The sequence below is a fragment of the Varanus komodoensis genome, unplaced genomic scaffold (assembly GCF_004798865.1).
Source record: "Varanus komodoensis strain SLA01 unplaced genomic scaffold, ASM479886v1 scaffold3, whole genome shotgun sequence".
Lineage (NCBI taxonomy): Eukaryota > Metazoa > Chordata > Lepidosauria > Squamata > Varanidae > Varanus > Varanus komodoensis.
The window spans coordinates 3,241,730-3,255,651 of NW_025335761.1; the positions used below are offsets into that span (position 1 = coordinate 3,241,730).

The 13,922-nt window shown below is 42.9% G+C and overlaps 1 protein-coding gene across 1 annotated transcript in view; it reads right to left on the minus strand.

Annotated features, from left to right (window-relative positions):
* The window catches only part of ABTB2 (ankyrin repeat and BTB domain containing 2), a 169,758-nt gene that overhangs the window by 13,673 nt on the left and 142,163 nt on the right, over window positions 1-13,922 (minus strand). Inside the window, exons 4-10 of the mRNA XM_044436323.1 lie at window positions 13,063-13,215; window positions 9,389-9,554; window positions 7,268-7,357; window positions 6,706-6,807; window positions 3,074-3,170; window positions 2,050-2,185; window positions 774-1,000 (exon numbers count right to left, since the gene is read on the minus strand). Coding sequence (XP_044292258.1) covers window positions 774-1,000; window positions 2,050-2,185; window positions 3,074-3,170; window positions 6,706-6,807; window positions 7,268-7,357; window positions 9,389-9,554; window positions 13,063-13,215 — 971 coding nt within the window. The remainder of the gene's footprint in view (window positions 1-773; window positions 1,001-2,049; window positions 2,186-3,073; window positions 3,171-6,705; window positions 6,808-7,267; window positions 7,358-9,388; window positions 9,555-13,062; window positions 13,216-13,922) is intronic.

The window sequence follows — 13,922 nt, forward strand, 5'->3', positions numbered from 1 at the left end:
GATTGTGCTAATGCTAAGGCTAGATTTCCCATTTATTTACTGCCAGGGGTTTATCTGATCACTGAAGTGCAGTTAATTTATTTCAGGAATAATATATTTCTCATAGCACAGAGGGGTTGTAATAATAGTTTCACTATTAATTCAATGCCATATGATCAGTTCTTCAGCTTTCCTAGATGACTTTTCTCATGCACTGCCTCTGAAATAAATTACTGTTTCAGCTAGATGTTTACAACATACACAGTGAGATCTTTTGCATGGATCAGATTAGGGACAGATGTAAAATCCCGGAATCTGCTTTTATTTGTTTGGTATACTTTTGGAACAAAGTGCAAACAAATGTTGAAAACTGCAGGATAACACATCTTACATATCTCGTGTACTACTCTACATGTAAATTGTTTTTCAAGGCAGTCCCACAAATCCTGTAGCTATATTGCCTAGTCTAGTGGGTCCTTTAAAAAGGGTCTAACAAGTTCTTTGTTAGGTTTTTATTATTTTGGTGCTGTTATTAGTGATACTTCAGTACGGGCAATTAGGAAGGTACAGTTAATAACGTGTGGTTTGAGGGGGCATTTCTACATTACAATTATTTAGGTAATTATTCCTTCAAGTCACTACTCTTTCGGGACAAGTCTTGTCAGAAGGCCCATTACAGTAACTAATTCTAACTCAGACATGCACAGCAGTGTTTATAGCCTGAGAATACTGCCATGTTTTAAAATGGTGAGTGGAGTCTTGAAGCAAACTTTTCAGGAAAAAGCTTCTCCTACCAATTGCTCGGAGCTCCATTGTGATGTCAACATAGCCATGCTCGGCACTGTAATACATGGCCTCCTGCAAAGCCTTCATCCGGGTTTTGCACAACTTAATCTGCCCCTCATTGGAACTTCCTTGGCTGGAGGTGTCACTTTCCACTCCCTCTGCTAAAATCTCTTCCAGTGAGAGAACATCTCCCTTTGACTGCTGTGGCTGAGTTAGCAGCTTGCGTAGAACATTTCTGTAAAGGGAAAGCAAGAGATTCTCAGTATTAATAGGTTTTACATATTTCTGGAGTGTGTAATATTTCAGTTTATTCTGGTAGCCTCTGTTAATAAATTCCTACTACAGTAGACAAATTTTTAAAAAGTCATGGAGAAAAACATAAAGGTAGAATTCAACCAAATTAAATCCTTTAAGCATTCGCAAGTTGTTACAGGTATGTTTGCTTGCTCACGTTCATCGGATAGCTGTGTGTTTCCCTTCTCAAACTGGTATCTCTCTTTTTCTCCAAGGAACAACAGGAGCATACATCAGCTTATCTCATTTCCTTATCTCATCACAGCAACAGCCTCCTAATAAGGTTCCTGCTTCAATTTCCATCTAGCGCACTCATTTACACTCCAGGCATGCCAAGCAGTATTGGTTGTTCTAAATCACCACTGGCTGCAACAATCTCCGCACACAGACTGGGGATATACTTTTCCTCTTGGGCTAAAGATGGCACAAACTGATCTATCTCCACTTCTCAGAAACATTATAAAGAAAGATGTGCGAGTCATCTGTGGTCAACAGTGCTCCCTTTCTCATTCTATGTTACCGCACACACACCTGTTCCCCCAGTTCCTGATGGTGGGAAGTTATTTTTAGGTTGGTGATGTTTGCAAGATAATTACAAATGCATTCATTTGGGAAGCAGGGTCATGATGCATGCATAGCACCTTGGAGAGATTACGGCTCTTACCACACTGGCATGTGTTCAGTGTAAACAGTTTAAGGATAAAAAGTTTGGATATCTTTATTGACTGCAACTGTAATGCTGTCCAAAATCCACCACTTTAACCTGTACACCATTCTACCATCCAAATCAGGGTTTTCACCATCTTTTGTCCCAGTATCAGACTAAAGCTGTATTTGTGTGCTTATTCCAGGCCAAACGCATAGAAAACTGTGCAGGTCCATACTTCCTGCCCCGCTTCTCACTGGGCAGCCCCCACTGGTCCTCCACACATCGAGCACTGGTGTTTGCAAGCAAGTATATTGCAGAAGCAGCTTCTGCATGCAGTTTACCTATGTCCATGTGCAGCAGCATGGCTAAAGCAATTCATGTCTTCATGAAGTGAAGAAGACATCCCATTAGCTTCCAGCATACTCAGAATGGGATCTGCCCCCCTGCTCAGCAGCAAGCTGACCAGTTCATAGTTGCCTAGAAAGACAATGTAAGCTTTATTGGTATTCATTAAAGATGTAATATGGCAGTCGTCTATTTATTCAAATCATTAATTGAGAAAGGAGTTATGCTTTTTTGTTCAACATTATGCAATACGATGGTACATGGCAAAAGCCATGCAACAGAGAAAAGGTCCTGCACAACAGGTATTTATGGGTACAGCTGGGTGATAGGTATTCTGTCAGTAACAGTATGAAGATTAACAAGCATACTATTTTTTAAAATATTGACTTAGGTACAGAAATGTTCTTCCACCAGCAGAAGGCTACCACTTTGCAGAATAGTGCTTCCATGTTCTCTTTCCCCCCAGCAAGGGTCCCCCGTGCACCTCTGACATCCAGAGGAAGTGAACAGAAGGAGATGATGCAGAAGTGCCATTGTACAAGCAACAGTCTTCTGCTGGCTGAAGAACACTTCTGGACCTCAGCCATTGGTTTTTTCCTACTTTATGGGCTTCTCTGCATGAAGCATGGTAGTTTATGGGTGCTTTATGCAATCTCCTCTTCCTCCAGGGCCTCTCCCATGCCTTTCAAGCATTCCCATAGTTCATGCAGAGCAAGGAAAGATGCCAAATAACGTGGAATGAGGCTCATGTATTGCTGTAATTCTGTTGTACTGTGCAACAGAATATATAGAAAGATATAAAAAGAAAATCTTCAGAAAAAGAACATTTGTAAAGAATTTAATCTTGTGAGAAATCCAGAAACAGAAGGCTTGGCAAAGTGGTCAGATGAAAATCTCATTTAGCGAAGCCCTATCTGTTTTGACACTGTCAAACTGTAATGCAAACATGTATTGTGTAACACAGTGCATCCCCAAACTTCTGTTTCTGGGAATGTCATGAAAATGCTTGCTCAGACTTGCCTGCTGCTGAAGCCAGCTGTAGTGGGGTCTCGGCATAGTTGTCTTCTCCACTGTTAACAGCTGAGCCTTCAACGTGGGCCCCAGCATCTAGGAGCAACTGCAAAAGGGAACATAAAGAGCAATGCGAAAGAGAAAGGGAAAGAGCATTCACCCGCTCTTTATCTTAGACTGCTGCGCAGCAGAAAGGGTCTGGTTCCTTCAGGTTGACTTCATGTTTGCTGGTCACAAATTTATAGCTGTCTTTTTTTTTCTTTTTTTTAAAGCACACATGATATATCAGGCAATTCAATTGTATGTTAACATGTGAAGACAGCATCACAGGAAGACAGGAAAGGCAAGATTCCTATCTAGTTCTGAGAGAAGATGTATATATGTATCTATGGAAAATTATCTGGAAATATTTAAATTAAATATTCCACCTATTTTTCCTTAAACCGCCCCCATGCCTGAAACATTCTTCCTAATAGGATGCAGTCTTACTCTACCTGCTCACTATGCCTGCCTGCATAGCTCTACATCAGGCTGGCATGCTGAATCACCTTTGCTAAGCTAGAAAAGCATGCGCCCACAGTGAGATAGGTGACCCAACTCTATTACCTCTTTCCTTCCCAAATCTCAGCTTTTCAATTAACTTCTTATGCCAGTAGTGGCAAACATGTGGCTCCCCAAATTACTTTAGACTACAACTTGCATCAGCCCTAGCCAATGGTAAGAGATAATGGAAGCCAGAGTCTAGCAACAACTGGAGAACCACATGCTGCCCACCCCTGCCTTAAGTTTTTCGTTAAACCTGTTGATTCTCTTCCTCAATTGTAACCAAATTAAGCAAATATTCTGCTTAATATTCATTCCTTGTTACATTTGTCTATCCTTCACTTCACTCTCTTACCCACATGTAACTTTATTAATGTTCTTGGGGCAGGAATCTCCTTTGCATTTTATTTGGTTTGTTTTGCTTATAAATCCCATTTATTAGAACATGGGGAGCAGTGCATGGGAAAAGAAGAGAAGCAGAGCTACAGCATTACTTGTGCTGAGACACCAGCTCTGTTTGGCTTGCCCAACCGTCTCTCAGCTAGCAGTGGTTCCAATCTAGCTGCAATAAGAACAGCAACTGTTAGAACTAGTGCTAAAACTTGATTCTTTCCTCTTTCTTCCCAATTCCATTATCCTTGTCTGCATCTCTTTTAGATTATAAGCCTAAAACCAGGGACTGTCTTAATACTGATATTTACAAGTTGTTCTTGGGAGACTTTTTGATGGAAGAACATGGTTGAAATGCTTGAAAGGGAGAAATGTAAAGATTATACATAACTGTACAAATTACAAGCTAAAAATAATTATGGGAGTTAAACATCCTCTCTGAAACATTTAGCATTTTGAAGATTTCAAGCATTTAAATATATGGGTGTGGCCCTTAAGGCTGGATTTAAAAATTGCTCCCAGCTCAATGAGAAAGAAGAGTAGGGAAATAACCAGGTGATAGCCAACTACTACAGTTCGCTTTCTCCAGATACTGCTGAAACATGATTTTAAAAATCAAGAAAAAGTGAATACTATCAATCAAAATGGAACATCTGATTGGTTTTTCTGTAGGTTCACCAGGTTGCCTGTGCCAGTTGCAAAGTTGTCAGATGAGATCAATTTGAAGAAGTGCGTCCACAGGAACTGCCCAAGACATGTTTATTTAATATCAGAATGCAATGATTCCCACAGGTTGCTAGAAACATCTGAAGATTTGAGCTTCCAAAGATTAAATGTTTACAGTTGAACAACAGGGAGTAAATAAACACGGCCTGTAGTTAACATAAATAAGGCTTAGAGAACCCAAACTTAATTCCCTCTAAGAGGTTCTCTTGACAGAATTCTCAATGGTGTTTCTGGGGCAAAACACATTTATTATCACAAGTGTAAATTAAGCATGCCCAACCTTAGCAATACTAAAGAATGCACTGGCAATGCTCCAAGTCTTTGAAGGCAAAAATCTCATTTGCATGGACATTTACATAAATGTATAATTCAAAACTGAACCCACACCATCCACAGTTGCTTGTTACTTATGTGAACTGAAAAAGCTTATTTCCTTAACCTCAGCTGACAACTTGCTGTTGTTCATTCTTAATTCCTATTGACATTAAAAGAAGATGGCTGTACTTCAAGAGCCCACAATGACTCCATGGATCTTAGTTCTGTATTATCTGTGACAATAACAAAGAGCCTCAAATATTAACAAGAAGAGGACTTGCACAAGAGGGTACCTGATGTATTTAGGAATGGCTGCCTCTGCATTTTCTGATGAGAAATTAAGGACCATACAATGAATGACAATTTTAAGGCCCTGACTATGCAACTTATAGATATGCCTCCAAATCTCATTAGGTAGAAAATCCAGTTTTGATAATGTAAACACATCACAGCTACTGAACTGACACCATCTCACCAAGGCATCAGTTCTTATTTCCTTGTTACCTTGAAAAAGCAAAAAGTAAAAGTAGTATTAACAGTCATGAATGTAGTGCAATTCAGCATGAATGGCTGAGGTGGGAAACTACCTTCAGTTGAATGGCTGAATTTTATTTCAGAGAAACTCTTGTTTTCTGCGTACTAGCATTGTGCAGGGTTGGTAAGGCAAAGGGGGAAGAACCCAGAAGAACATGCAACCAGGAAACCACCAAATGATCTGTGGTTGAGGGGAAGAGGAGGATGTGAGGCAAGGGGAAGGAGATATGGACATTGAGAGAAATCTGAAAGGCTGGACTGAGGCTCCAGCAGGGCTGGATTTCACTTCTGGGCTTAAGTTCTTTGCCCCTGATTTATTGAGCCAGTGTTACAATTCTACATACACTTACTTCCAAATAAATATGCTTAGGATCCCCATCAAAACATTGTAACTCAGGGAAGAGGATGGCAACTTTTAGACTTCCCTTCTACACACTGAGGTCAATTCTAATATATACAAGGTAAAAGAAGTAGGAGTAATTTGAATACTTCTGAAATCACATATATGAAAGGTCTTGAAAACCCCTGCTTAAATTATTGCTTTCTTTCTTTATCCACACATAATTTAAATATATCAACAAGCACACATGATTAACAAGCTTTGATTTCCAGATGTCTCCAGCGACCAGCAGTAATGAATCACAAGATTAATTCTGATCTTAAAATAATCATATGGTAGGAAGAGCCCTTGGAAAGACATCCTCAGATCAGTGATAGCACCAGTGCAACTGGTCCATGGCAACTTTATAAACATTCAGGAATAGGAATGGTCATGTATAAACAAATAGTGAGTGATGCTATCTCTGCCCTATGGACTGAACCTACAAAGTTATTTATGTTAACATACAATGAGACTTAAAGTCCTTACATTGTCGTCTCACCTTCCTAGGGCGCTGGATTTCCTCAAGAGAAGGTTGGGATCTCTAGCTGAGGATTCTCTGAATTCTCACCAAATTACAATTGAGAATTCTTAACTTAGGACAGTTATACTGCTACCAAACTAATACAGGTTCACAGATTAGAAATGCCCTTGGCATAATACAAAAAGAGCAGAAATAACTGATTTCACAGACTGCACATCTTACAGCATGTTCTTTCCAATTATGAAAGATGGGTGGTTTGCCTTTGCTCACCTGAACTACAGAGATATGTCCATGTAAGACAGCAAAGGTGAGCGCGGTCCAGTGCCGGCTATCAGGATGAGCTGATGGGTATCGGGATGAACTACCAGGGACCTGGGGAAAATTAAAAGAAAGTTTACCCATTGTAATTCTTCACCTTAGATATGTCTGAGAGTGGCACATCCCTGGTAAATTGCAACCCCTGGGAATGGCAGACTGACAAGGCTCAGAAAGTACTGCCAACACCAATCAGTGTATTCAATCCCTTGGGCTTCTCTAATGCATTAACTGGTTCCCTTTGGAGGCTGCTCTTGCAGAAGGGAAGCATTTATTCCCTCAATTTCTCCATCACTATGCCAGTGTTAATCATGATCTCGTCTGTAGCAAGCTTTGAAGGAGATCTAAACTTTATTGTATCAGAACCGATAGATTTTTTTTAAAGAGAGAAACTCTCTCCTTAAGCATGACCCCTGTTTACCCCTGAAAGCAAAAAAATCTGATTTTCACAGGACACTGAATAATAATCTTGCCAGCGGAAAGGGTAAGCAACCCGCTGGGTTCAGTCTTTACTTACTGGTATATCTAGATTTGCTCCGGCATCAATCAGCATCTGGACCATGGCTTCATCTCCAGCAGAACAGGCATACATGAGTGGAGTCATACCCTTTAAGAACAAAGCATATGATCAATTTTCCCCTATTTTTATGTCTAGCAGGAAAGTCCATCACAAAACCTGTGGTCTTTAATCTTATATAGAGTTCAGTTACTGTAAACACCATTATGAAAACACATTTTATGTAAAATAAAACATACTTGGAAAACATGGGTCAGAATAATTCAGCCAAAGTTGTTTATTTCAATGGCAGGGAGCGAAAAGAGATTGAAGTATGTGTCTGAACCTGCTTTGAGAGCAAGCCTCACTGAACTCAATGGTAACAAATCATTGGCTGGTTCCTAACTTTGGCACAAATAGATGGATTAGATCCAGATTGATGCTGGATCAACTGTGCTGATGGAAGCAGGTTTCCATGTCCCCTCCTTCCCATGGCAGCTCTTGCTGCACTCTGAAAATGCTGCAGAAAGAGTCAGGAGACCCTGCTAAATGGAGTAGGTTGTGGTGTGAGGAGAGGGAAGGTCACCCCAAAATTGGGCAAGTAGAGCCCTTCCTTTTGTAGGAGGCAGGTGATTGATTTAATGCCATACAATGAACAACCAAAGTTAAGCTTTATAATCCCATTGATTTCAACAGGACCGTTTCTCTAATCCAGAAAAATACACACAGGTTTATACTGTTCAGGACTGTATTGCAACTGTCCTATTGAAATCAATAAGCTTTATAAATGCCTTCGGCTGTGTCATGCTCAGCATAAATATTTGTGCTTATGCTTGCAGGAGATAAAAATCTCTGTGCATGCAAAGTAGTGCTTTCCTATTGTAAGACACTGACCTAGAAAAGACACACACAAGGAATGTAGCAAATAGAATAAGCCAGTGATAACTAGATCATGAGTTGCATTAACCTGACATTTTAAACCACGGGACTTTTCAAACTAAAAAAGACAGAGGAACTAGTAGAGTTCACTTTGTTCTCCAGCTGGAGTCAGGAAGATTGTGCAGGCCCCCTGAATTGGAAGAGAAGCAAAAAGCCCTTGGAGAAATGGGTGATCCCCTGAGTAGCCCAGGCCCTCAATTGAAACAATAAGCACTCATGCACACAAACACCAGGGGTTGCATGCAAGCTCTTCAGTCCTCTGCAGCCTTCTGTGCCTGTGGGGCCTAGTTCAGCAGAATACAAAATACAAAAGCTCATGTACAGCATTCTTTCTGGATTAGAGATTTCCACCACCACTGAAAGACTTGAACACTGACCAGAACTGGAATTTGATGAATGCAGCAAGAATTTATACTACATTTATACAGAATCATTTTAATGCTGCACAAAGATGACAGTACTTTACCTCCATGTACTATACCATAAAGCACATAATATATGGGTTTCTGAATTATGCCAACGGGGCCTGGTATCAGTGGTAGACATAACTGAGCATCCACACAGGCACACAACTAGGGGAGTCCCTGAAGTGGTGCCTGAACACAGCCATTCTGCTTACCCTTATGCACCTGTTTCAATGGGTGCCTACGGTTTGGAGCCTGCTGATGTTCTTGTGCCACCTGTGTAGCCCCACTCAAAATACTGCATTGCTGCCCATACATTTTGCCTGCACTCTCCCTCTGAGACCAGTATCTGTAGTGGGCCACATCAGCTAATAGCAAGAAAGAGGAGCATCAGGATATCTGTTCGCAGAGAAACAAAACGGTTACAGTAAAAGCAGGCACCAGGTGCTCAAGTGTCCGGAAAGCCCTGGCTCTGACTCTGGGGTCGTATTATTCCCTTAGAATAAGGGATCACATACTCCTTCTGGGAAGAGCATCATTTGCATGTGCTGGAACAGCTCCCCTCAACCTGGTAGTCTCCAGTTGGCTTGAATAACCATCGGCCATGTTAGCTGGGGATGATAGGGGTTTAGTCCAACACATCTGGAGGGCACCAAGCTGAACTGAAACCTCTTCCCCAACTTGAACAGCAGCATCTCAAAATCTCTTGATCTGTACTTTGTCTATTGTTGTGCCTCCACTAGAATTAATTTTAGCTAAGGGATTTCTTTTTGGCCACAGCCCAGAGTATTCTACACACCTGATCATCCATTGTATTAACTCCTTCAGGTCCCAATGCTTCTATAGCTTGGTTGATCAAATCAGTCCTTCCACAGTTCAGCATTCGGAACCCCAGGTCCTGCTGGAATTTTTCAGTGGCAGCCTTAGCATCCATTCTCCGAAAGGAACTAAAGCAGCACTCAGGCCTGAGGTGAAAAAGCAAAAATGGTGATTTAACATTATTATACTGGTTACATTATTGTAATCCAGCATGTCCTGCTTTTGCATTTAATCACACTTTATTAAGTGGGGGAGCTAGATGTTCTGAAAAACGCAGAGTGCTGCTGCTCTGTAGCACAGCCACCCACTCATTTACCCCATAATTAATCTAAGGCCTGGTTGAAGTACCACAGTAAATTGCACCCAGCAGTCTTAAAGCCCAAGAAAATCTCACTGCAATACATTGCTCCTTAATATGAATACAAAATCTTTACTAGAATTGCAAATTGACATACTAGAGCTTGTTTAACAAGGTCAATGACTGATCAAAACCCATGCAGGGACTCATCAGTGGTCTCTGATTGAATGCTACTTGATAAATACCTTCTTTCATGCATAGGATATGTAATAAATGGTAAAATTAATCTCATCATCAAAATAACTGCCTACAAATATTTAGCTTTCTGAATGAATATTTTAAGATCAGTATGGCAGTTGTATGATAACTGGGAAGCTGCCAATGGCAGCAAAACCACCAGAACATAAACAGTGACTGAAACACACACAGATGGAAGCGAGGGCTGGTTGTTACTATAAGCTTATGCACAGTCATACTCCTCACCGTGCTTTTAGGGCTCTTACATACATGGTATACAACAACTCCTTTCAGTGTAAAAAGTAGCACATACTATACATGCATATTATATATATTTTCATGTACGTATGATGTGCATGCACTCAAATGCCATGGTCCGTAAAAGGGTTACAGTGCCCTCCACAAAAGTAGGCTGAATGCGAGTTCTCACATGGAAAACTTTGCTGTATGTTTTGTCCTATTGGCAGGGTCCCTTTATGACAAAGGACATCCCTGCTTTATATTACAGAAAGGCCTCTGGCATTCAGGAGTAGCTGCTTGTCTCAGGTGGGCAGGCAATGACCACCTGCCTGCTGGACTCCCCACCTTCCTGTCCTTAGAGCAGGGGTCCTCAAACTATGGCCCAGGGGCCAGATCCAGCCAGCATGGCCATTTATCCAGCCCACCTCAGAGGTTTTCAATGCGCCAAGCGCACGCACACGCCACGCACACCTGCCACCGCCCACCTCGCCCCCCGCGTGGGGAGGCAGCGGCTTGTTCACGAGATCGTTTTGGACTCTCTTGGAGAAAACAATCTCCAAGCGAGCAAGCCACTGACTTGCATGCCCATCGCTGCATCGTGGCACATGCCCGCCCTGCCTTGCTTCGCCTCCCCTCACCACATGCGCCCGCCCACGTGCCCCACTCCCTGCCTCAGCGCCCATGCACCCTGGCCCTGCGCCGGCCCGCACACCCTGCTGGCACCAACTTTCCGGCCCGCACCTAGCACCAGCACCTTTCAACTGGCCCCCGATGAAATAGTTTGAGGACTGCTGCCTTAGAGGGACACCTACCCTGGCACTAGCAACAGAAAATCAATCTATCTGTCCTCAGGGGGCAGCAGGAAGCACTTCCATTCTAGTTAGGTCTGGGTGTTAGACTCTCACACCCAGTAAGTGCCCTTTTTCTTTTTACATTGGATGTCTTTGCTTTCCTTCTGCTTGCTCTTTCTAGCACAGAGGACTTCAAAGAAAACAGAAGGAAGCAGGTGCCATCAGCAGGTGTTGCCTAACTTATAGCTTGTTGTGTTTTATGAATTTTAATATTGGGAGGAGAGGCTAGGAGTTCCTTGCGATTTTACATTTTTATTTCACAATTTAAGAGTATTGTTTATTTTTTTCTCTTTTTAAATATGATGGCTTGAGGGTGATTTTGTGGGTGTCCCATACACTTTCCCCAAGACAGAGGGAGAAGATCAGCTTGTCTGCCTGGGTGAAAAGAAAAAAAAAGAAAATGTGGGCATGTGGTCCGTGCTTTTCCTTTATTCCCCATTTTTAGCTTTCCTGGTTTGCCTTTTCTATGCAAGGGAATTTGCTGCTGCAGGGTCCATAGGTGTGGTTGGCGGAGGTCTACAGATTTCTCCCCTGCATCCCTGCCACTTTGCTTTAATGATGCTAAAACCACTTGCCTCCAATTTCTGTTTTCTATGTAACAGCTTTCTGTTGCACCAGAAAAGAGTGGGCTCAATGAAAAACAGTGGTACCTTGCTCATGAACTTAATCCGTTCCAGGACTCTGGTCATGACTCAAATTGGTCGTGAGCCAAGTTAAATTTCCCCATAAGGTTCAATGTAAATAAGGTTAATCCGTTCTGTAACCATTTTTTAAATCAGAAAAATGTGAAGCAAAGTGACAACAACAAAGATCGCGGCCATCTCCCCCCACCCCCCCAAGCACAAGCATGGTCATCTCCCCACCCCGCCCCCCCAGCACGACTGAGATTGCGCCTGTCATCCCTGCAGGCGCCCGTCATCCCAGTGCACTAGGAGGTGGGGGGAGAGACGGACTTGTTCGCAGGTGCACTGGGGGAGGGAGAGATGGGCGCAAATGGTGCGTTGGGGGTGGGGAGATGGCCTCGATCGCAGTTCTGTTCGTACAGGGAAGGTGTGCCTGATCAGTAGTGCACTCCTGCAGGAAAGACAGGCAGAATCTCAGCCATCTCCCTGGCGGCTCTGCTTTGCTGCTCCCATCTTTCCTGCAGCCACGTGCCTCTGATCACGGATGCCTTCCCTGCACGAAAGCAACTGCGATCCGTGATCAGAGGCACGTGGCTGCACGAATGACAAACGGATTCTCGGCAATCTCCCCCACGGCTCTGCTTTGCTGCACCTGTCTTTCCTGCAGCAGCGTGCCTCTGATCATGGACGCCTTCCCTGCACAAATGGTACTGCAGTCGTGGCCATCTCCCCACCGGGGGGGGAGGGGGGAGGAGATGGCTATGATCTTGGCCGCCACCCAAAGTGGTGTTTGCAACCCAAGTAAAAGTTTTTCAGTAATTTTTGTTCGTGACCCAAGGCGTCCGTGAGCCAAGGTACCACTGTACTGTGATGGTTTTCTGCCCGTCAGAGACACCCTCTCAACCTTTTGCCTGACATTCCTAAGGGTAAAATTAATGTTTCAGTTTCCTCTTCCTGTGCAATGGCTTGTTGATGGAGCAGGCAAATGTGGGTTCAGAGGTACATTTCTGTGTTGATGTTTGGGTCATCCCCACTAAAATACCCTTTGCTTTCCACTCCCCATCTTAGAATCATCTTGCATGTCTCAGTTTGAAATTTCTGTGCAATGGGAGCAGGCAAATGTGGGTACAGAGGAGTGCCTTTGTGTTTTGTGAGCCGGGGAAGCAGGCCGGCTTTGTACTTACAATCTTTGAAATAAGTTGCTTCGGCCTCACTTTTCTGCCTACTGCATCCACTGCCTACTGCATAGAGCCTGCCTGCTGGGGGCCAATGGCTCAGCCTTTGCACCCCTGAACAAATCATCATCTTCCCAAGTGCATGTACAACGTTCAAATGATGTCTGCAGCTCTCCTAGGAGAGCTTTGTGGTTCAACTCAGTATTGCGTGTCAACTGCACACCACATACTTTAGCTGTCGTGGCTCACAGTCCAGTCCAGGTAAGAGTAGTCTGGCTGTCTGCCTTATATCATCACTGTCCACTGTTAAACTGCGCCGGTGCTCAGCATAGGTGATCGCTACTCGCATCCATTCCATCAGTGGGGGCAGAAGCATGAAGGGCCTGTGGAAAGAAAGGAAAGATCCATTACAGCTGATGCTAAGCCAAATATATTAAAATATCCTAGAGCGGGAGGTTAGTTATCCTGTTTGCTTTAAAAACCCCAAACTTGGCTATAAAATTGAAAATAAGCTGATTTTCAAATGAACCTATTTAGGAGACTCAGAATAATTACATCTGAAGTTTTCATGACTCTTAAAGATACGCTGGGGGCCTACTTTAGAGAAACTCATCTTACCTAGCAATGTATAGTATAACGTACATAGTTTGGAATCATATTTACAGGGAACTGAGGAAGGTAATTGTTTTCTGTGAACATGGGATTCCATGTTTAAATCCTTGCCTTGGCCATAAGCGTGATAGTTAGCCTCGGGTGAAATACTATTCGCAAAGCCTTCATTTCAAGTATTTCATTTTTACCTTGCAATATAGGCATAATGTGTGTGAAGTACCCTCACAGGCATTTTGTACCCTCACAGGCAGTCCCTGAGTGAGGAACACCTGAGTTATGAACAACTTGTACTTATGAATGATCTGCCACAAATCCTATTAATTTTTTGAAAAATTACTGCAGGAATTTGTCATTACCACAGAGAGAGAAGAAGTGAAAGGCGAGAGAGGGAGGCCTCCAAAGAAGGCCTTCTTGTCCTGCCCATCTGGAGAGGGACATTTCTGCCATTTCCTTGCTGCAAAGAGGAGGCCCTGATGAG